Consider the following 23,223-nt stretch of genomic DNA (forward strand, 5'->3'; position numbering starts at 1 on the left):
GCTAAATTCTCTTGGAATTTAGACTATTTGTAATGGCATTAAAATTACCATAAACTTTGCCCTTGATTAGGAAATGGGTTCAAGTCTGCAAATTCTTTTGAGATACCTCATGATACCAGTCTGTGATCCCAACCTTTTGGAGTTTCTTTCCCAACCTCAACAATACCAATCAAACTACCAAAATTTAATTTTATAAAACTAGAAAAATGACAAAATTCATATGAAACAAGAATATCAAGAGAAGCTTAATGGAAAAAAATGAGAAGAAAGATAGTCTAGCTATAACAGAACTGTATTATAAAATAGTAATCAGCAAAACAATCTAGTACTTGCTAAGAAATAATGGATCAGTGCAATAGATTTTATATACATATATATTATAGCAAATTACCATAGTAAATTAGGGTTTGATAAACCAAAAGATCCAAGTTTGGAGAACAAAAACTCACTTTTTAACAAAAACAGCTAGGATAACTGGAAAACAGTATGGCAGAAATTCAATATAGACCAACATCTCACATCATATATTAAGATAAGGTCAAAATGGGTATATGATTTAGATACAGAAAAGCAAATTAGGGGAATATAGACTAGTATAACTTTCAGACTTATGTATAAAGGAAGAATTTAGCCCCAAACTAAATATAAAGAGCATTACAAAATATAAAATGAATAACTTTGATTATCTTAAATTAAAAAGGCTTTGCACAAAATCAGTGCAACCAAAGAAGGAAAGCAGAAAACTGGAGGGGAAATTTTACTTTTGTAAAAAACATTTTTTTTTAATTCAAACAATTTGAAATTGAATATCTGAATGAATGAAATAGTCCTCATTTCTCAAATATATAGAGAACTGAGTCAAATTTGGAAGAACAGAAATCATTCCCCAATTGATAAATGAGTGAAAAATATAAATAGGCAAGTTTCAGATAATCAAAGCTATCTATAATCATATGAAAAAATACTCTAAATCACTACTGATTAGAGAATGCAAATGAAAACAACTCTGAGGAACCACTTCAAACCAATCAGATTAGCTAATATGATAGAAAAGGAAAATGATAAATGTGCAGGAAGATGTGGGAAAACTGGGACACTAATATTATATACATGTTTTTCTCTCTGTTTGGTATTTAATAGAAATATACTTATGATTTATCTTTCACTTTGCTTTAATTCCTGTTTCAATTTATTTCTAGTTGAAGTAGATTTCTCTAAACAGGCCATTATATCATCTTCAAAAAGATGTTTTTCTTAAAAGGAATAAGTATGGCATACAAGTAAGAGGATGACTGGGGCAGCTATATGGTATTACACATAGAGCACCAGCTTTGGAGTCAGGTGGACCAGAGTCTGGTCTCAAACAATTAATACTTACTACTAGCTGTATGACCCTAAGTAAGTCACTTAACCCAACTGCCTCTCCAAAAATAAAAACAAACAAAATATAAAAACAGGTAAGAAGTTGAATGAAAAATCTAATTGATCCCCTGACATCAAGTTATATTTGTTGTTGTGTCACTTGTTGTGTAGTAACACCCAATTCTTCGTGACCCAATTTGGGGTTTTCTTGGAAATGATACTGAAATAGTTTGCCATTTCCTCTTCTAGTTAATTTCACAGATGAGGAAATGTAGGCAGAGTGAAATGACTTGCCCAGGGTCATACAGATAGGAAGTATTTGAGACCAGATTTAAATTCAGGAAGATGAGTCTTCCTGATTCCAAGCCTAGCACATTATCCACTATGCCACTTAACTACTCATCAAATTAGAAGAAGCCACTAAAAATTTTGATAGTTCCTTCACATTATAGAATGTTTCCTAACAACATAAAAAGTTATAATAAATATGAAGGAAAGAAAGAAACTGGAGACTTCATACTTCAATCTAAAAATCAGATAAAATTGATGGATTGAGGAAATACCTACAAATACCCTGGTCTCCACTAAACAAGATTATATTGAACAGGAAGATATCAAGAAATAGCTATGGCTGAATGTTAAGAGGCTGACATTTGGAATCAAAGCTGAATGGAAAAACATACGCAAAGCAATGATCACTCATGCAATAAGTCTTAAAATACACTTTAGGAATGGCAGATCATAAAAGATTTGGAAAATATTCTTTAAAAAACCAAATGCAATATTAACAGAACATATGGTGCATCTCCATCAGGCAGCTATGGAAATATAAGGACTGCCATGCCAAAAAGGAGAAAGAGAATGGACAAAAGTTATTTTTTAAATAAATTCCAAATTTAAATAAATAAATTTAACATTTATATATACAAAGCATAGATATAATGAGGCTTCTACATGAAATAATGAATCTTTATTAAATACAACTTGCTTTTCTTTTCAAGTTCTTGAAAATTCAACGTTAATTCAAAGTTGCCCTGTGTGAACTGAATTTCCTTATGTTCAATTCCATACATTCTTTTTTGGCTATTAGGAAACAATTAAAACACAACTAACTTCTATTTCCTCCCAATTCCCTTTCTGAATTGAAAAAAAGAAAGGAAAAATAAAATCTTTGTAATGAATATGCAGTCAAGGAAAACATTAGCTCATATACAAAAATGTCTGTCTTCTCTAGTGGTAAGCATGCCTCATCAGTCCTCTGGGAGTTGTGGGTGGCTGTTTAACTGATCAAGTTCTTTAAATCTTACAGAATTGTTTTGTAATTAAAATGTTATTTTGCAAATAGTTCTTCTAGTTCTGCTCATTCTACTCTATATCAGTTCATACATGTATTCCTAGGTCTCTCTGAACCTTTCCTTTTATCAAAATTCTTTTATATTCATAGGCCACAAATAGTTCACACACTACCCAACTAAATGACATTCTTTTGTTTCTAGTTCTTTGTTATAATAAATAGAGCTGTTAAAATATTTTGCTGGGTTCTCTTTGGGGGTGGGGGCAGAAGGGGTGATGAGTGGAGGAATTCTACATATAGGCCCAGCAACAGTACGGTTGGTTCAAAAGGCAAGTACAATTTGGTGATTGAGTGGATTGTAGGGAAAGAGGGAAACTGGGTCTTCCTATTTTATTCAGTCTAGTGGTATTTCATGGCACAATCCCACTACTAATCAGAAAAGAAAATTTGATCAGCTCCTTTTCTGGCCCCCTTAATCAGTCAGGTGACTCCCTGCTTCCAGGGGTTACCATATGGATGCTAGACTTTAGTGCAAACACCTAATAGGGTCTGCACTGCCAACATAAAGTATCTATTGGCTTCAGTTCCCCTCAGATGGGATTTATACCTGAATCACCATGTCTGATAGTTGGTGACTTTTTGTAGATAATTCCAAACTGATTTCCAGAAGAAGTAGAATCTCTAGAATAACTCCACCTAGAATTCATTATTGTGTATGTCTTTCCACAGTCCTTCCTATAATTTCCATTTTAATTTTTTGTCATCTTTGTCAATTTGATGGGAATAATGTGAAACCTCAGAGTTTTTGATTTGTATCTCTATAACTAATTAGTGATGAAGAATTTTTAACTTGGCTGTCAATAGAATTAAGAACTGTTACTATTCTTTGACCATAAATTTGCTGGTGAATGGCTTTTGTTTTCATTTATTTGCATCAGTTCCTTATAAATATCTTGGATAGTCAACCTTTATCAGAGAAATTTCTTGCAAAGATTTTTTCCCATTTAACTTTTTTCTTCTAATTTTAACTACTCTGTGTCTATGCAAAATCTTTTCAGCTTTATGTAATCAAAATTATCTATATTTAATTTTTTTCTATCCTTAGTTTATGAATTTCTTCTCAATTTCTTGACGTAAAACATTTTCTTTTCTGATTCTTTCAGTGATTTGTGATATAACTTTTTATATCTAAATCATTTATCCACTTGGAGCCTATTTTAATTATATTTTGTAAAATACAGGTCCTACTCAAATTTTTGTCAGAAAGTGTGATGTTCACTTTGTAAGAATCCTAACAAGAAAGTGAAACTTTACCTCACTAATTGTGATTTTTTGGTATTTAATAATAATAATAATAATAATAATACTGAGCTATGGATGCCCATTTGCCATTTAGTGTATTTAATCTGTTCTGGTGATCAAATTTTTTTTCTTATTTAATCAATACAAATAGTTCTGTCTAGATTGTTATTTTTTTTTAGTTCTACAAATTAATCCTTTGGAATTTGATTGGTATGGTTTTGAATAAAAAATTAGTTTTAGTAGTATTGTCTTTTAATTATTTTGGCATGGCCTAACTATGAGAAAGTAATATTTCTACAACTATTTAGCTCTGTCTTTATTTTTGTTAAGAATTATTCTAAATGGAACTTTTCATTCTACCTTTTCCTTTTGTTGAAAAAAGTTGAAAATTTATATTTCATTTCAAAATTATATATATAATTTATATTTTGATACTTAATTTTTTAGTTCAACAATTAGGATTTTTTTTTTTTAATATTTGGACTAGAACTTTTTGGCTACTTGCTGAATTTTCTTTAACCTGGAAGTTTTGGATTTGGGCATGACATTCCTGGAAGTTTTCGTTTTAGGATTTCTTTCAAGGAGGTGACAGGTGGCCTGACTTCTGTTTCTAACAGATCTGGGCAGTTTTAACTTGTAATTTCTTGAAAATATTTAGATTTTTGGAAGGTAGGAAAGGGATAGAATGTTTTTCTGGTAGTCCAATAATTCTGAGATTACTTATTCTTGACCAGTTTTCTACGTCAAGTTGTTTTGAATAGGAAACATCCTATATTTTCTCCTGTATTTGCAGTATTTTGTTTCTGTTTTAACATTTCCTTCTGTCTCATGGAGTCACTGATTTCTATTCTATTCTAAATCATAAAACCTGTTAGGTAACATTTGGCCTTTCTTGTATAAATTTGTTATTTTCCTTTTGATTATCTCTTTTCCAGTTCTAATTTCATTTATAATATGCTTTTTGACCGATGCACTGTTTTACTTCTTCCAAGAATCCTAAAAGATCTTGTAAATAATAACAGCTAGCACCTAGTACTTTAAGGTTTGCATAAGCTTTATATATCTTTTTATGAGTGTCTGTCTACAGTTCCAGCTACTTTCTTCCTCTATTCTCCTGTTTGTTTCTATTTATAGATTTGTTTACTGAATGTGGACTTCTTGTCAGGGATAGGCTCCAAATGCTCTTACACACTTGGATGGGATTGTGGGTCCCTACTAAGTCTGGATCTGTATTATCTGAACCTCTATCACTGGCCCTCCCTTTCATTTGTTTACTCGGCACAAAGTTAAGCTCGCCGGTATTCTATAGGTCAAGGGCACTGAAATCATGTTAGTAGTTATAAAGTTTCATATCTCCTAGGACATTCAGAATGATCACTGTCTTGTTAGCCAGAACTTTTCCATTCTGCTGGTCCCCATTCTCATTTTCAGAACCAGAGCTCTTTGGGTGCTTATTTACCCAGGTGATTTGTTACTGGAGTATTCAGATTTTCAGTTTCCTTTTTCCAAAGATATCTGACCTCCTTCAGGTTCCTGACTGAAGAACCCATGGCTTTTGGGGGAAAAAGTTCTCTCAGCATTGCTCTTGCCTCACCTGGCTCCTTTTTCTGGACATTCCCCTTTCTCGCAGGTTTGTGAGTGTCACCTTTTGCAAACCTAGACTAGAAAAGTTTTCTCTATTTCTTAATAACTATTTAGTCTAGTGCTCCAGAGTATAGATGTGGCAACTGGCCAGCTCTGCTCTTCATCATCCCACCATCTTGATCACAAATTGATAAATATTCTTAGAGCACATGAAAAAAGGTTGAAAAAACTCAAAGAAATATTTTTGAAATAAGCAGACATCACTTCACCAAGAAAATTATAAAGTATTGTACCACAGACACACCACTGAATTTATCAAATTTAAAGTAGGTTACTTCTAGATGTAGACATGGAATAGCTAAGGTCCGAGAATAGAAGCTATTGGCCCTCCTTGAGTGATAACTATATGAACTCAGCTCACAATATGTCAACAAAGAACAGTCAAACAAATGTCAGAATCATGCAGTTGTTTGTGGATAAGGGGAGATTAATGAGAGCAATTTAGGACTAAGTCATTGCCACTAGAAACTACAGAAGGGCTTTTTGTTAGCAGTCCAAATTTAGAGATCAATATAGATTATCCCAGGAAATGGAGGAGACAATGAAATATCATTGTAAATTGTAAAATTTTAGCACCTACTGAATACCTAATAAGGTATATCCTGGTGTCTAGAATTATATACCAGAAGTTAGCTCTTTGCTGGACTAAGAGATAACAAATCTTTATACAATAATAACAGACTTCAACATAGCTCATCAAATTTGGCTGATATTGCAAACTAAATTGTGGTCCAAAATTGGTAGAATATAGACTTAATTAATAAAATTTAAGAACAACACGTTTAATAAAATTTTTTAAAAAACCACTTTTAGTAGATGTTGTCATCCCACATAATCAATCTCTAAATTATATAGCTTTCAAAGCATAGAGACGTGGTTAAAAAGATCAAGATCATATGATAAAGTACTTTAATCCCTGTTACTCTGTCTGCTATTAGAGTTGTACTAGGTAAAATGAACTTTGATCTTAATACTTTTATGTAACTACAAAAAAGTTATTTCATATAACTGTGCAACAAAGTAATTTTTCCCTAGAAAATTTTTATCTGTCTGAACTTCATAAAGTTAAGATGAGAATGAGAAGGTGATGATGATGCTAATGATAATTATAATGTTCTGAAGTTTACAAATCACCTTGTTCAAAACACTCATGAAGTAGGTACAGTAACAATTCTCATCCTATGTAGCAGATGAGAAAATTAAAGCTCAGGACAGCTTGCCCACAACATACGGTAAATACAAACAGGAGTCAGGATGTAAGCCTGCACACTTTCTCCTCCAACACAGAGATAAATGTAAAATCCTGAATTCTATTTACAGGAAAAAAAAAAAAAAACTGCAAAAAGGAACAAGTGCTGAATCAGGAAAGATATGGTTTGACAGTAGAATGAAGACAGCTTCAAATATTTCAAAATTGGTATGGCACAAAGGGATTGGGTAGTTCTAGGCAGCAGAAGTTGGAACAGTGGGTGGCAGTAATAGGGAGGCAGATTTTGGTTTAGTATGAGGCACAAACTTTGTTATTGTTGCTGATTATGATCCCATGGACCATAACATAGCAGGTCTTTCTATTCTCCACTATCCACTTTCTAAGCTCATATTTGTTATTTCCATGACATTATATTCATCTCATTCTCTACTGTCCCCCTTTCCTTTTGCCTTCAATCTTTCCCAACATCAGGATCTTTTCCAATGAATCCCAATCATATATAATTATATTTTTTCACAATCTGACACTATTTTCATTTCTTCTCTAGTTATTTGTCAAGAAATGATGGGACCAGGTACCAAGATCTTGGTTTTGTTATGTTAAGTTTTAAGCCAGCCTTCACAAAACATTCTTCTTCATCCTCAAGAGGCTTCTTAATTCTTTTTCACTTTCTGCCATCAGATTATTGATATCTCTTCCAATAACCTTAATTTGAGCTTTTGATTCATCAACTTCAGCATCTCCCATGATGTGCTTGCTCTTCACCTAAGTTATATAAATAAGGTAACAATACATAGCCTTGTCGCACTCCTTTTCCAATCTTAAACCAATTACCTGTTCCATGATCAGTTCTAACTGCTGCTTCCTGACCTGCATACGGTTTCTTTGGGAGATAAGTAAGATGACCTGGTACTCCCATCTCTTTGAGCACTTGCCCCATTTTGTGACCCACACAGGCTTTAGTATAGTCAGTGAAGCAGAAGTAGATGCCTTTCTTTGCTTCCTTCATAATCAGGTGAATGGTGGCCATTTGGTCTCCAGCTGCTCTGCCTCTCTGAAACCCTGCCTGCTCTTCTGGGCACTGGTGGGTCACAGACTGCTAAAGCCCAGCTTCGGTTCTGGTGAACAAACCCCAAACCCCAAGTCAACAAACCTCTGTTTCCCTATGCTGACCTGACCTAGAGATGTGATTGTCTGGATTTCCCTTATCAGGCCTCAGTCTGGCGCATCCTAGGCCTGTTTGGAAGAAGGTAGGTTTGTGTGTGTGTGTTAGGGGGGAGTTGGGGAGAGGTGACCAGTGGAGCTTATTTTATTTATTTCTTATAATCTCTTTTAAGGACTAGTCCTATTTTAAATAATATAGAATCTTAGAGCTTGAAGAGACCTTGAAATGACATATTTGGATCCAATCTTATATCCCATACCAAAATCTCTTACAAAATCCTTGATAACTTGTTATCCCTGCCTCTCCTTACACTCATAGGTACTTCGGTGGCTTTCCAGACTTCCAAATTCTACTTTCAAAAGGCTCTAAGTTTTCCACTTAAAACTTAAAATATTTGAAGCTCCCTCTTTTCTAAACTAGTCAAAGAAAGAAAGAACAGATGTCTGCACAACTGGGCAGAAAAATGGGAAAAGAAGAACAAGTGGGAGGGCAGTGTGAAGTAATGATTACACTTAAGATAGTAATTAAATTTACAAGAGCTGAGGGAGAAGATAAGATGACAGAAGGGCCATCTGTTGGAAGAGACGGATTGGAATGGGGTTGCTTGAGCAGGTAGAAGGAATACTTTGATTGGCAAGCTGTGAGCTTGTTTGGAGTAGGTCACTTCTTCATGTGAGGTGGGGTGAAGGACGAGAGAAGGACAGAAGGTACTTGAATGATGTGAGATGAGGAAGAGGGGAAATGAGGACGCTTATGGCAAATGGCCTTGATTTTTTCTATATGTAGAGGGTCCAGGACAGAACCCTGAGAGCCCCCTATCATTACAAGGCATGATCTGGAAGAATATCTAGTTAAGGGGATGGAGAGGGAAACGGCTGAACTAATGGATACAACTTAACACATTTTTGCTGTAAAAAACAACAACAAAAAAGAAATGGTTGTAGAAAAACCTGGGAAGTATAAAGTGGTATTTCAGTTGTTGAGAGGAAGTAAGAAACTGTTGAACTCGGTGCTATGAACAACAAATCAAACCCCACTTGATACTCTTACTATTTCTGTGACCCTGGATAAGCAGTCACTAACCAAATCTGAGTTTACTCACATACAAAATAGGATCATATCTGTACCTACCTGTTCCAAGCTGGGGTGCAGATCAGATGAAATACTGCATATAAAGTGTGTGTGTGTGAGTGTACTACTCATGTACTGTTTTTATTGTTTTCATTTGCCTTTCTCTGATCATTAAAAGATTTGAACATTTCTTCAGGAGGCTACTGATAATTTGTGTTTTAAAATAGAGTAGTGGGATAATCTAAGAACTTTCAAGTTGTAAGGAATGAGATCATCTAGTCTAACTCTTTCACTCCACAGATGAGGAAACTGAGGACCAGTAGTTAAGTGACTTGTCCAAAGGCTCTCTGGTAGTAAAAGACCGAGCTGGGGCTTTAGCCCAAGTCTTCTAGCACTCTCTAAATGAGAGGCTCATTTTCAGTTACAAAATCTGAGACCTGGGGATCAGGGTTGCAGAGCATCAGAAGGCATTAGAGGTCACCAAAGAAACCAAGGTTAAATAAGATTCAAAGAAGCCTCAGAGGTGAGATAGGAACCCACGCCTCCCCCAGAGCCAGTGTGTGCCAGGAAGCGATGTGATGGTGAGGGGAAAATGACCCAAATCTTAGTACCATGAGAAGACAATGTCCATGAGGAAAGAAAACAAATGAGATTTTAGTGAAAAGAGTTAGCTTTGCCTCTGTAGTGTGGACATAAGCATTCACACTGAGGCATAGAGCAGGAGGGAAGGAGCGGAAAGGACCTTTTTTTCTGAAAGCCTCTTTTCCTTTCACGGCCTCTGGAGATAATTTTTTTCATTAAGCAATGTTGTGGCATTCTGCAGGTTGGATCTCAGTGAACCTAAAGACAAGCAGGATTTGCCACAATCTTGCTGAGTATCACATAGCAAATTATGACATGGGTCAAAGAAAAAAATTGGTTTCTCTAATTTCTATCAAATGATAAACACTGCCAGAGATGCTATTGCTTATTCAGGCTCAAGAGACTCATTGCTGAATCTCTATTAAAATCTGGCAGTGTTCTAAAAATTCAGGAAAGGCAACTGGAAAAATTCCATGTCAAGTCCATCTGCTTAAACTCTGTTTACTTGTGGTAACAGCATACACATGTCTAAAGTTACTGATAAACCACAGAAAACTCAAGTAATGCAGCTATTATCCAAAGTTAAAAACAGAAATCATCTTTAACTAATAAGTAGAAAAACTACTATGAACATGCATTAAGCCTATATCAGTACTTACACAAATAAATAAAACAGCTTAAATAAAAATAGCAAAAATAACAAAAAAGTCTTTCTATCTAAGAATTTTTGACACTATTAAATAAAGCAAAATCTTTCTTGAAACAAAAGTGTCTTTGTTTTGTGCCATTTATTTTTTAACTTAAAACATTTTTCTTAAAGCTTAAACAAACACATACACTGCAGGCATGCTTCTGATTTCTGGTTAGAATCATAGACTCATAGATCTGGAATGGACCTTGGAAATCGTCTGGCTCAATATTTTTACTTTACAGATGAGGAAATCGAGGCACAGAAAGGACAAGTTCTATGATCACTGGCAGAAAAAAGACCCATTTGCTAACCTAGGAGTAGACCCTAGTTTTCCTGGGTCTAGAATTCAGCAATCTTTTCATTATAATACTCTGTATTCCTTATCCTACCAAGACATTTCCATAAATTATTTGCGCAAATGATAAATCAACTATTTTCAGGATCAGTTGGTCAACTTGCTCTGTAAAAACAAAGAAGAAAAGTCTGTCCCTGCTCTCTAAGGCACTCCCAGTCTAATGAGGGAGACAACATGCAAACAGCTATGTGCAAACAAGCTACAGGATAAATACGAGAAAATCAAGAGAAGACTTAGACATTAAGTGGGTATTGGGAAAGACTTCTTTTAGAAGGTAGGATTTGAGTTAGAAGAAAACCAGGATTCCAAATTTTCTTTCCTTTCCTCACTTCCCTCTTCACCTCACTTCCCTCTTCACCTCACTTCACTGTCCCTAATACTATGGTAAGCAATTGCTACAAAATTTGGAAGTCAAAAATTTTTTTTAAATGAATGTTAAAATTTGTCTTTAAATATATGTGGAAGAAATAATTATTTTTAAAAAAGGTAACTAAACCATACCATCTGTACTGCCTATCATTCCTCTCTTCTTTTCAGCTAATCTCCTGGAGGACTTTATCTAGGCTAGCCACTTCTACAATCCTTTCCTTTCACTTGATTCAAGAGTGGAACTGAGAGAGAAGTCACAAAGGGCCTTGAGAAGGAATGGTCAGCCAGATAAAAGCAGCAACAGAGCACGCTTTCTCAGGGTCCTTTCCTTCATGTCTTGTCCACTAACCATGTGTATGCTCCAAAGCCCTCTGTATACTCCCTTGCTTGGAGATCTCACCAGCTGCCATCAGTTCCAGGATGATCTCTGTACAGATGATTCCCAGATCTCTAGATTCTGCCCTAATCTCTTTCTCTTCAACTATAGTCCCTCCATGATCAGCTGCCTTTTGGAATCTTGAATTGGATGTTCTTTAGGTATCTCCAACTCCTCTCCAAAACAAAACTCATTCTCTTTCCTCCAAAACATTCCCTTCTTTTTCATAACTTCTCTGTTATTCTTGAGGGCACCACCATGTTATAAGTCACCCAGGCTCTCAGACTAGGTGTCATCCTTGACTTATCACTCACATTTTAAAAAATGATAGCTTTTTATTTTCCCAAATACATGCAAAGATAGTTTTCACCATTCATCCTTGCAAAACCTTGTGTTCCAAATTTCCCCCTTCCTTTCCTGGATGACAAGCAATCCAATATAGGTTAAACATGTGCAAAATCATTCTAACATATTTCCATATTTATTGTGGTGCACAAGAAAAATCAGATCAAAAGGAGAAAAATGAAAAAGAAAAAATCAAGTAAAGAACAAAGGTAAAAATACTATGTTGTGATCTACATTCAGTCCCCATTGCCCTCTCTCTGGATGCAGATGGCTCTTTGCAGTACAAGATCATTGCCAGAATCACCTCATTGTCAAAAAGAGCCACATCCATCAGTTGATCTTGTCGTTGTCATTACTCACATTTACTCCACATGTTTTCAGATCTAATATTTTTTACCTTCACAAGATGTCTTCTGTATGTCCCCTCTCTCTCCTTCTATAGTTACAATTCTGGTACAAGCCCCTCCCCCGCCATGCCCCACAACTTCAACTTTGTTTCCCTGACTTGAGTCTTTCCCCATTGAAGTCTGTCTTCCACTCAGCTGTCAAAAGGATTTTCCAAAACACAGGTCTGACCATTTCAATTCCTTACTCATTTTCTGTGGATCCCCATTAATCCCAGAAGCATCACTGAGGAGTCCTCTGGTGGGTTTTTAAAGCCCTCCATAACTTGACTCCTTTCTACCTTTCTAGTCTTCTTACACTTTACTCCCTTCTATTTACTACTATGTGATCCAGCATTACTGGCTTTCTTGCTGTCTCCTTATCTCTGCATAGCCTGATTCTTCAGTATTTTTTTCATTCCTGGAATTTTCACCTACACCTTCCTTTGAGACTTAACACACAATTCACCTAATGCTAGAAACCTTTATTTTCACGAGATATATGCTGTAAGTATAGTATTTACATATAGTTTTTACCATTTGAATTTTAGCTCCTTGAAAGCAGAAACTGTGAGAGTAACCTAGTATTTACACACAGAAAGTATTTAATTACTACTTGTGGACTGACTACTTTGCCACTCATCAGAAAGCAGAGAATCAATCTCTCTGCCTTCCTATCTACATACATACACATACAAATATATAGGAGTAAGAAATTGAGGATTAAGAAAAAAAGTACAAGAATGGTCAGTTATCAGAAGTTATCTTTTTAACAGCACTGTTAAGAAGCAAGTACTGGTAAATTTTAAATTCTGTATAAATAGAGATTGTTGATATTTTATCATCTAATGTGAAGTCCCACTCTTTAGTAAAGTATTAATGACAAAAATCTAGTAAATTTTAGCAAATAAATTAATAAATAAATCAGGTATTATAAAAATACTTAGATGTTTCTTTTTAATAAATCTTTGGACCTAGCATAGCGTATTCTTTCAATACAGTAAGCATTTAATAAATGCTTATCTACTGATTGATAGCAATAGCTCACATAATTTTATGATAAGTGCTGCCTCAGGATTAGAGTTGGTTCTTGTTGGAGTACATAAAATCAGCATTCCATAGTTAGTAACATTTATTAATACCTATTGTCTGAGATCACTATTCTAGGTGCTTGAGAAGATACAAAGTTCAGATATTCTTGTATATCTGCTTGGAAGTTCTATGTTAATAGTTGATTTCTTGTGCAAACTTTAAAACAATGGCTTCTATCTCTAAGTTTTTAAGATAACAACTTAGTCAGCATTTTAAATTCATGGTTCAAAATACATATGGTATGGATTCCAACACCCCACCCTCTAATTTCCCACAGCCAATTGCTCTACTCCATTCCTTCTCCACACAAGGGGTAGCCTTAGATCATATCCACAAATGTATCCACATTCATGATCTTTGAAATTCCTTTATTTGGTGGCAATGTGTAGTCTTGGATCACCTTTCCCTTTCCTTTACAATCCCTAAACTCAATTTTTCACCCTTATTTTGACTTCTAATCTCTCCACCCATCGGGTCTTTTCCCCTAGGTCATCACTCAGGTATTGGCTCTATTGCTGTCCCTTCTTCATCATGACCCCTTGATAAATCTGCACAACTCTATGACTGACTTCCTTTCATTTCAAGTCCTAGGCATCCTTATCAGCAAAACTCTTGCTTCTCCTACCAGTGCTCCTATTCAGGTACTGCTGATCAGATCCAGAGAAAACAATGAAAACATACTGATTTAGTACACTAGAAATTTATGTTTCCTTTATCTCAAATGAATCCTTACTGCAAATTGGTGACCCATCTACACCTATCTAAATGGCTCTTCCAAACTTGGTTATTCCTCCTAAAATCTTCTACAATACACATTCTGTATGTCTTTTTAGTTGAAAATGTTGCCTTTTATTTCACTGAAAATATGGAAGCCATCTCCCATCCCTTAAATGCTTCTGTCATTATCTCCTCTTTCATTTCTGTTCATCCCTAATGACTTTGTGCAGCTCTGCCATAAATCCAATTCAGACAAGACATCATCCTTCTGATGTCAATGTTCTCTCTGAGAATGAAGAATGAACAACAATTTAAGAGGTGGCTTTTCTCCTGGCCAAAGCAAATCCTGCACATGCAAGTGACCTTCTCCTATCTCATCTTCTCCAGAAGAAGGCCTCTATGGATCCATACTCTTTCACTTATTTTCAATCTGCCTTCATGTCCCAGCCAAAGTCCCATGTTCTAAAAGAAGTCTTCCCTAGTACTTTTAATTCTAGTCCCTTCCTTCTGTTAATTATCTCCAATTTATCCTGCATGTATCTTAGTCACACATATTTGCTTGCATGTTATTTCCCCCATTAGATTGAGAGCAGGGACTTAAAAAATCCCTTATGCTTAGCACTGTGCTAAACATAAAATAGGTGCTTAATAAATGCTGTTTGATTCACTTATTAATTTAGGTTATTATACTTTCAACACTTACCCAAAGCTATATTACATCATGCTGCTCTTAATTCTTAATGTGGGGAAAATTACATTCTGCTTACATATGGTTAAAAGTACCTTACTGTATTAAAAATCATTTCTAAGAGAATTTCCAATAAAAAAGTAATAGAATCTCAGAGTTGGAATGGATTTCAGAGGTCTGACCTTGTCTAACCCGTCCTCACAGCATGGCTATATCCTCTACATTCCTAAGAACAGCTAACCAGCTTCTGATTAAAAGTTTCAAGTCATTGGAAGGGGTAGAAGAGGAACAGAATAAGTATTAATTATGTGCTATCTATGTGCCAGACATTGTGTAAGGACTTTTCAAATCTCATCTCACTTGATCCCCACAATAATCCTGGGAACTCAGTGCTATTATTATTTTTATTCTATGTATGGGGACACTGAGGCAGATTGCAGTGAAACAACTTGTTGAAGTCACAAAGTGAATCTGAACTTTAATTTTCCCAGACCAGACTGCTATCCATTCTATCACTGAGCTATCTCATTCAAGCTGGCTGGAAACTTTCTTCTTCTGCGTCACCTATTTTGCTGATAGGTTAGGGTTAGGGGTCCTCAAACCACAGCCCGCGGGCCAGATGCGGCAGCTGAGGATGACTATCCCCCTCACCCAGGGCTATGAAGTTTCTTTATTTAAAGGCCCACAAAACAAAGTTTTTGTTTTTACTATAGTCTGGCCCTCCGATAGTCTGAGGGACAGTGAACTGGCCCCCTATTTAAAAAGTTTGAGGACCCCTGGGTTAGGCTCTAATTATTAGAAGAGGTGTTCTTTATATTGAATTGGAATCTACCTTCCTATAATTTCCACCCATTTTTCCTGATTCTGACCTTCAAAGTCTCATAAATGAGTTGTATACCTATTACACATGGTAGTCTTTCAGATATCTTTGTAGGAAGTGACACAGAGATAGAGAAAAGGAAGAGATCTCCAATTCCTATGACATGTCTTAGTATGCCATCTGAAATGCACACCCTTTTCAACTATCACAGCATTTCAAAGGTCAAAGAATAATCTCCTTGAAAACATTGCCAAAGAGAGATGTTCTAACTTCCATGTGAAAAGATCTTTATGATATTTTCCCAATATTAGATGATTAATTAGATAATTAGACAATATTAGATCCATCAATGCTCACAATCATTAGGCTAGTTATCAGCAAAACACACAAAACTATTGATTACAGAATCTGCAATGGAATATCATGTCACAAAATCCAATTTTACTTTTCATTTTAACTAAAGCTAAAGTAGCAGTTATAGGTGTGGGTATGTATATATACTTAGAAACTAGGAACTCGTAAGTTACATACCTCTTTTTCCAAAATCCGAGAGATTTCACCTAGAGTTCGATCCAAAGCAGAAACCTTATTAACTGCCCATGACCCACTGTCCTGTATGTGAAGTTGCTTTATAATATCTTTTGCCAGTCGCTGTAGCCTAAAACATAAAGGAAGAAAAAATTGGCATTTAGCCAAAGAAAACTCAAAAATTTCACTATTTAGGAATTCTGAAACTAGAATTACAATGGGAAAATATTAGCGTCCATATATAAGTAAGTTTAACTACTCTATAAAAAATGACAGCAAATGATGACCAAAGCTAGCCTACAATTAATTCCCAATTATCTGCCAGCAGATTTAATATAGTAAATCATATTTCTAATATTCAAGTAAGAGGATTCTCTATTACCATCATCAAGACAATAATTGCAACTTTGAGAAGAAAAAATTTAACAATTATTATATGAGGTAAATCACAGAATCCAATCAGCTCAACAACTTATCTCTAATAGATGCAGCATGGCAGTGCACTGAAACTCAAAGAGTTTGGCTTCAAATTATGATTCTGGTGTTTGCTACCTATGCAATCTTGGTTAAAAGGCCATACCATGAATGTGGGTATCCCTTCCAGCTCTAAATTTTAGGGTCTCACATTCTCCCAATGTTTTCTTTTCATCTTTTAATAAATGAGAACTCTAGGTCCCAGGTTATTTAGGTACCCTGCTGACAATTACACAATAAAAAATATCAGGGCTGCCATCTGAATTCTGACTCGGTGCAGATCAAGTATTATTTCTAGAAAGTGACACATGGTAAATGCTTAATAAATGTTTTTTCATTCATCCATTTTACTCTTTTTTTCATTCACTCACTTGACCATAGCTAGATCCTTCACCATAGCCATATACTAAACAGAGTAAGGAAATAAACAAAATTCTGAGTAAGGAGCAAAGAGGAAAAAAAGGAGGGACAAGTTGGACAGCTTTCTAAATTACAAATTTGATCTTCAGAATGTGGTTTCATTATTTTCTTTTGAACCAGTATATATTAATTGCTAGAATATAAAATATTAAAATATAAGTAAAAAAGAAAAATGTCATCCTAAATCAAATTAATTTAAATTATCTGCATCGTTTTCACCTTCAATATCTTAGATAATTAAAAATTGATTTGACTCCTTTTCACAGTGGAAAAGTTTCCAGAAATAAGAGTATAGGCAATTGGAAGATAGGTCTTATACTTGGTAGTCCAAATAAACGCCTTATAGTAAACACATAATAAATATTTACTAAGAGATATGCTAGCCCAGCAGGGGAAAATATTCTTTATTTCTATTTACTGAAACAAATGTTATTTTATTCATATAGGTACAATTTATTAGACTACCACTAATTTTCAAAATGGGATTCACTTTCTCATCTGCATGTGAAACCAAATCATTTAAATACCTTACTTAATTTCAACACTAAATATAATCTAAATATATGAAAGAGTTATTAATCTAAATTTAACACTATATTCAATTTCACTTTTCATTAAGTCAAACAAAACTCTTTGAACGTAAACCCATTTTTCCTATCCCCTCCATCCAAAAGTTAAAAACACAAACAAAAAAATGTAAATATTTTATTTCTAAATGACAATAGGCTAAAATCCTAATATGTTATTATTTATTTATTTATTTATTTTTTGCTGAGGCAATTGGGGTTAGTTAAGTGACTACTTGCCCAGGGTCACACAGCTAGGAAATGCTAAGTGTCTGAAATCAGATTTGAACTCGGGTCCTCCTGACTTCAGGGCTGATGCTCTATCCACTGCACCACCGAGCTGCCCCAATACATTAATTTTTAAACTAACATTTTCATATATAAACTAACACTGTTATCTGCAGTTACCAGTGACTTAACATTAATGACTACATTTGATGGTCTTTTTCCAATTCTCATTCTTGACTGGTCTGCTGAATTTGACATTAGTTTCTCTCTCTCTCTCATAATAATAGCTTTTTATTTTTCAAAATACATGCAAAGATAGTTTTCAACATTCACCCTTGCAAAAATTGTGTTCCAAAATTTTCTCCCCCCTTCCCCTGGATAGCAAGTAATCAAATATAGGTTAAACATGTGCAATTCTTCTAAACATATTTCCATATTTATTGCTGCACACAAAAAAATCAGATCAAAAGGAGAAAAATGAGGGGAAAAAAAAACAAGCTTACAACCAACAAAAAGGTGAAAATTCTATATTGTGATCTACATTCAGTCTCCACAGTCTTCTCTCTGGCTGTTTCTATCACAAGTTTATTGAAATTGGCTTGAATCATTACATTGTTGAAAAGAGCCAAGTCCATTACAGTTCATCATCACATAATTTGTTGTTGCTGTGTTACCGTTTTCTCACGGACACTTGACCACCTTCTCCTCTCTGACTTTCTGTGACAATGTGCTCTTCTAGTTTTCCTCCTATCGATCTAACCATTTTTCTCTCTCATTACTCTTTACCAGGCCTTATGTCATGCTTTCTAGTAGTGGATGACTGTCCTAGGATTGTTTTCTCTTCTATTCTGCTGTCCTCTGTGGAGATGATACAGAAATCAGTCCTTGTCTCTCTCCTGAGCTTCATTCCTAAATCATGTGTCATGCTTGGGAATCAAAAAGATTTGAGTTTGACATTTTGAAGACCTCATACACTTACTAGCTGTGTGTCCCTAAGCAATCTATTTAAACTTAGTGTTAATTTCTTTAACTGTAAAAGAAGAGATAAGAACCTCTATCTGATAAAGTTATATGAAGATAGAATTTAATAATGATAATGATAATAAGTAACATGCTTATTTTACTTACTATATGTCAAGCACTCTGCTAAATGCTTTTATAATTATTATCTTATTTGATCCTCATAGTATTTCTGGAAAATAGGTGCTATTATTACCTCCATTTCACAAATGAAGAAACTGAGTCAAACAGGTTTAAGTGACTGGGGTTGTATTTGAACTGACTTCAAGCTAGCATGCAATTATTCACTGTATTACCTCATTGTCCCTAATTTAATTTTAAATTAACATAATACCTGCCTTGTCAACTTTAAAGTGTTCTATTTTTAAAAAAAATAATAAGCTTTTGTTATCAAAATATATGCAAAAGTAGTTTTCAGCATTCACCTTTGTAAAATTTCATGTTCCAAATTTTTCTGCTTCCCTTTTCCCCATTCCCCTCCTCTAGACAGCAAGGAATCCAATAGATGTTAAAGATGTACAATTCTTCTATACATATTTCCACATTTATCATGTAAAGTGTTCTATCAATGCTACCTATTACCATTAAGATTGCTGTTTCTGACTCCACATCATACACACTTTGGGTCAGTTCAAGTCCTTATCCTTCCTATATCATGTAACTGCCAGGGCAGGTCTAATCCCACATCTGATGCTCTCTGCCTGTGAGAACTTGGCTAAGTCACCCAACTGCCATGAGTCTCAGTTGTTTCACATGTAAAATGAGGTGGTTGGACTACATGGCCTGTGAAGTTCCTGCTAACCTCTAGATTTGGCTCCAGCCATTCCAACACAAGCCATTTCACAGCAGAGGCCAGCAGTTTCCTAATGTCTCTGTAATCAACTATAACTACTCCCTTTGATGCCAAAATTGGTCCTAAATGAGCTTTTCCTATCTTTTGTTCATTCTATGGTCCAGCCAACTGGCTTTCTCTTTGTTTCATAAGCACAACACTCAATCTGCCTATTTGCTCTGCCCATTTCCACTGGCCATCTTCCATGTCCGGAATTCATTCACCATCCCACCTACAACACCTCCCTCTCCCGCCCCGGCTTCTGCCTCTTTGAATAAGCTTGTTTGCTCTAAGACACCGGTCAGGCACCACCTTTTGTAAGATGTATTCCTTACTCCCCCCAACTACTAGTGTTCCCCCCCAAACTATCTTGTATTTATCTGTGCCTGTTTATTCTGTATATACTCATCCTTGCAACTAAGAAATTTCTTATTATTTTAAACACATATTCTGATTAACCGATATCATTATCATTATCTTCTCATGCCATCTTAATCACAGAGGTGTGAAATAATACCTCAAAGTTGTCTTAATTTACATTTTTCTAATCAATAATGACTTAGAGCATTTTTTCACATGACTAGAAATAATTTTAATTTCTTTGTCTGAAAATTGTTCATATCCTTTGACTATTTAACAGTTGGGGAATGGCTTCTATTCTTATAAATTTGAGCCCTAAGTTCTCTATATATTTTAGAAATGTGGTGTTTATCAGTAACAGTGGCTCTAAAAAATTTCCTCCAGCTTTTGTTTCCCTTCTAATTTTGGCTGCACTGGTTTTGTTTGTGCAAAACCTTTTCAATTTAATGTAATCAAAATTATCCACTTTGCATTTTATAAGATTTTCTAGTTATTCTTTGGGCATAAATTCTTCCCTGCTGCGCAGATGTAAGGTAGACTATCCCTTGTTCTCCTAATTTGTTTATATAATCACCCTTTATGTCTTAATCATGAACCCATTTTGACCTCATCTTGTTAAAGGATGTTAGATATTGGCCAATGCCTAGTTCCTGCCACACTCTTTTCGAGTTTTCCCAGCAATTTCTGTCATATAGTGAGTTCCTATCCCAGAAGCTGGAGTGTTTGGGTTTAGCAATCATTGACTATTGTATCTTGTGAATCTAACCATTCCACTGATTCACCACTCTTATTCTTTAACCAGTACCAAATGGTTTTGATGATCATCACTTTGCAATATAGTTTTAGTTGTGGTACAGCTAGGTCACTTTCCTTTGCATTTCCCCCCTAATAATTCCCTTAATATTCTTGATATTTTTTTCTTCCAGATAAATTTCATTATTATTTTTTCTAGCTTTAGTAATTTCTTGGCAGTTTGATTGGTATGGAATTGAATAAGTAGATTAATTTAGGTACAATTGTCATTTTACAAGATCATTAACTTGGCCTATCCATGAACACTTGATATTCTTCCAAAATATTTTGTAATTGTGTTCATATAATTCCTGGCTTTGTCTTGGCAGGCAGCAGACTTCAAAATATTTTATATACTACAGTCGTTTTAAATGGGATTTCTCTATTTCATCTGCATAGAGGGATAGTTTTGTTTACTTATTATCTATTTTAATTCCTTCAATTTATTTTCTTCTCTTTTTGCTGACATTAACATGTTTAGTACAATACTGAATAATAATGATGACAATGGGCAACCTTGTTTCCCTGATCTTACTGGAAATGTTTCTTGCTTATTTTAATTACATGTAATGTTTGCTGATAGTTTTAGATAGATACTACTTATCATTTTAAGAAAAACTCCATTTATTTGTATACTCTCTAGTGTTTTTAATGGGAATAGCTATTATATTTTATCAAATGCTTTTTGTGCATTAATTGAGATAATCATATGATTTGTTGTTTGATTATTGACATGATCAATTACATTGACAGTTTTCCTGATATTGAACACCTGCATTCTTGGTATAAATCCCATTTGGGGCATAGTACATTATCCTGATGACAAGTTGCTATATCTCTCTGCTAATATTTTAGTTAAGATTTTTGCATCAATAATCTATTAGGGAAACTGGTTTACAATTTTCTTTCTCTGTTTTAGCCTTTCCTGGTTTAGGTTTCAGCACCATATCTGTAAAAGTTAAGTGGTAGAACTCCTTCCTCTATTTTTCTAAATAGCTAATATATTATTGGAATTAATAACCCTTTAAATGTTTGGTACAATTCACTTGTAAATCCATCTGGCCCTGGATTTTTTTTCTTGGGGAGTTCATGTGGGTTTTCAAACTCTTTTTTTTTTTTTTAAATGGGACTATTTAAATATTTTATTTTTTCATCTGTTAATCTAGCAAATCTATATTTTTGTAAGTATTCATCCATTTCACTTAGATTACCAGTTTTATTGGCACACAATTGGGCAAAATAGCTTCCAATTATTGGTTTAATTTCCTTTTGGGAGAGTTAACTTCACCCTTTTCGTTTTTGATATTGATAATTTGGCTTTTCTTCTTTCCTTTTTCTAATCCAATTAACAAAAAGATTATCTATTTTGTTGGGTTTTTTTCACAAAACCAACTCTTACTTGTTTAGTTCAATAGTTTTCTTACTTTCACTTTTATTAATCTCTCCTTTAATTGTTCAGAGTTTACAATTTGGTGTTTAATTGGGGATTTTTAATTTGTTTTTTTCCTAGCCTTTTTTGTTGCATGCCCAATTCATCAATCTTCTCTTTCTCTTATTTTATTCATGCAAACATTTAGAGATATGAAATTTTTCCTAAGAACTGCTTTGGTTGCATTTCATAAATTTTATTATGTTGCCTCATTATTGTCATTCTCTTGGATGGCATTATTGATTGTTTCCATGCTTTAAATGCACTTCTAATAAACAATATATTGTAGGATTCTTGTTTTTTAATACATTCTTCTATATGCTTGTTTCATGGGAGAGTTCTTTCCATTCACACTTACCATCCTATTTCCCTCTTATTTCTCTCTCCTTTCATTCTTTCCCTCCTCACCAGTGTTTTGATTCTGACTACCACTTCCCTTAATCTGTCTTTTTTTTAGCCCCCCCCCCTTTTTTTTGGATCTTTAAAAAAAAGTGATGGTTTTTTCCATTTATCTTTTTATGCTTCTCTTGAGTCCTGTATTTGAAGATACGATTTTCTGTTTAGCTCTTGTCTTTTTATCAGAAATGATTGAAAATAGATGAAAAGACTTCTATTTCATTGAATGACCAACTTTCCCCTTTAAACGATACTTAATTTTACTGGATAGTTCATTGTTGTTTGCAGTGCAAACTCCTTTGTCTTCTAGAATATTATATTCCAGGCCCTCCAATACTTTAATGTAGAAGCTACTAGATCCTGTATAATCCTAATTGTGACTCCTCGCTGACTTCTTTCTTTCTGGTTGCCTGTAATATTTTCTCCTTGATCTGATAGTTCTGGAATTTAGTTACAATATTCCTTGGAGTTTTCATTTTGGGGTCTCTTTCAGGAAATGATTAGTGGATTCTTTCAATTCTATTTTACCCTCTGGTTCTTGCATATCAAGGCAGTTTTCCTTGATGGTTTTTTTTTTTTTTTTAATAGCCTTTTATTTACAGGATATATGCATGGGTAACTTTACAGCATTAACGATTGCCAAACCTCTTGTTCCAATTTTTTACCTCTAACCCCCCCCCTCCCCTAGATGGCAGGATGACCAGTAGATGTT

The 23,223-nt window shown here is 34.6% G+C and overlaps 1 protein-coding gene and 2 long non-coding RNA genes across 6 annotated transcripts in view; 2 read left to right on the forward strand and 1 right to left on the reverse strand.

Moving 5' to 3' along the window:
• The window catches only part of SCAPER (S-phase cyclin A associated protein in the ER), a 352,222-nt gene that overhangs the window by 156,446 nt on the left and 172,553 nt on the right, over positions 1-23,223 (reverse strand). For all 4 annotated transcript variants that reach the window (XM_031956800.1, XM_031956799.1, XM_031956801.1 and 1 more), the window contains one exon: positions 15,998-16,124. In XM_031956800.1, the coding sequence (XP_031812660.1) occupies positions 15,998-16,124 (127 nt within the window). The remainder of the gene's footprint in view (positions 1-15,997; positions 16,125-23,223) is intronic.
• The window catches only part of LOC116421980, a 95,720-nt gene that overhangs the window by 33,817 nt on the left and 38,680 nt on the right, over positions 1-23,223 (forward strand). The window lies entirely within an intron of this gene.
• LOC116421978 overlaps positions 1-23,223 on the forward strand; it is a 63,869-nt gene that overhangs the window by 29,289 nt on the left and 11,357 nt on the right. The window lies entirely within an intron of this gene.

Source organism: Sarcophilus harrisii, chromosome 2 (genome assembly GCF_902635505.1).
Source record: "Sarcophilus harrisii chromosome 2, mSarHar1.11, whole genome shotgun sequence".
NCBI classification, from domain to species: Eukaryota; Metazoa; Chordata; class Mammalia; order Dasyuromorphia; family Dasyuridae; genus Sarcophilus; species Sarcophilus harrisii.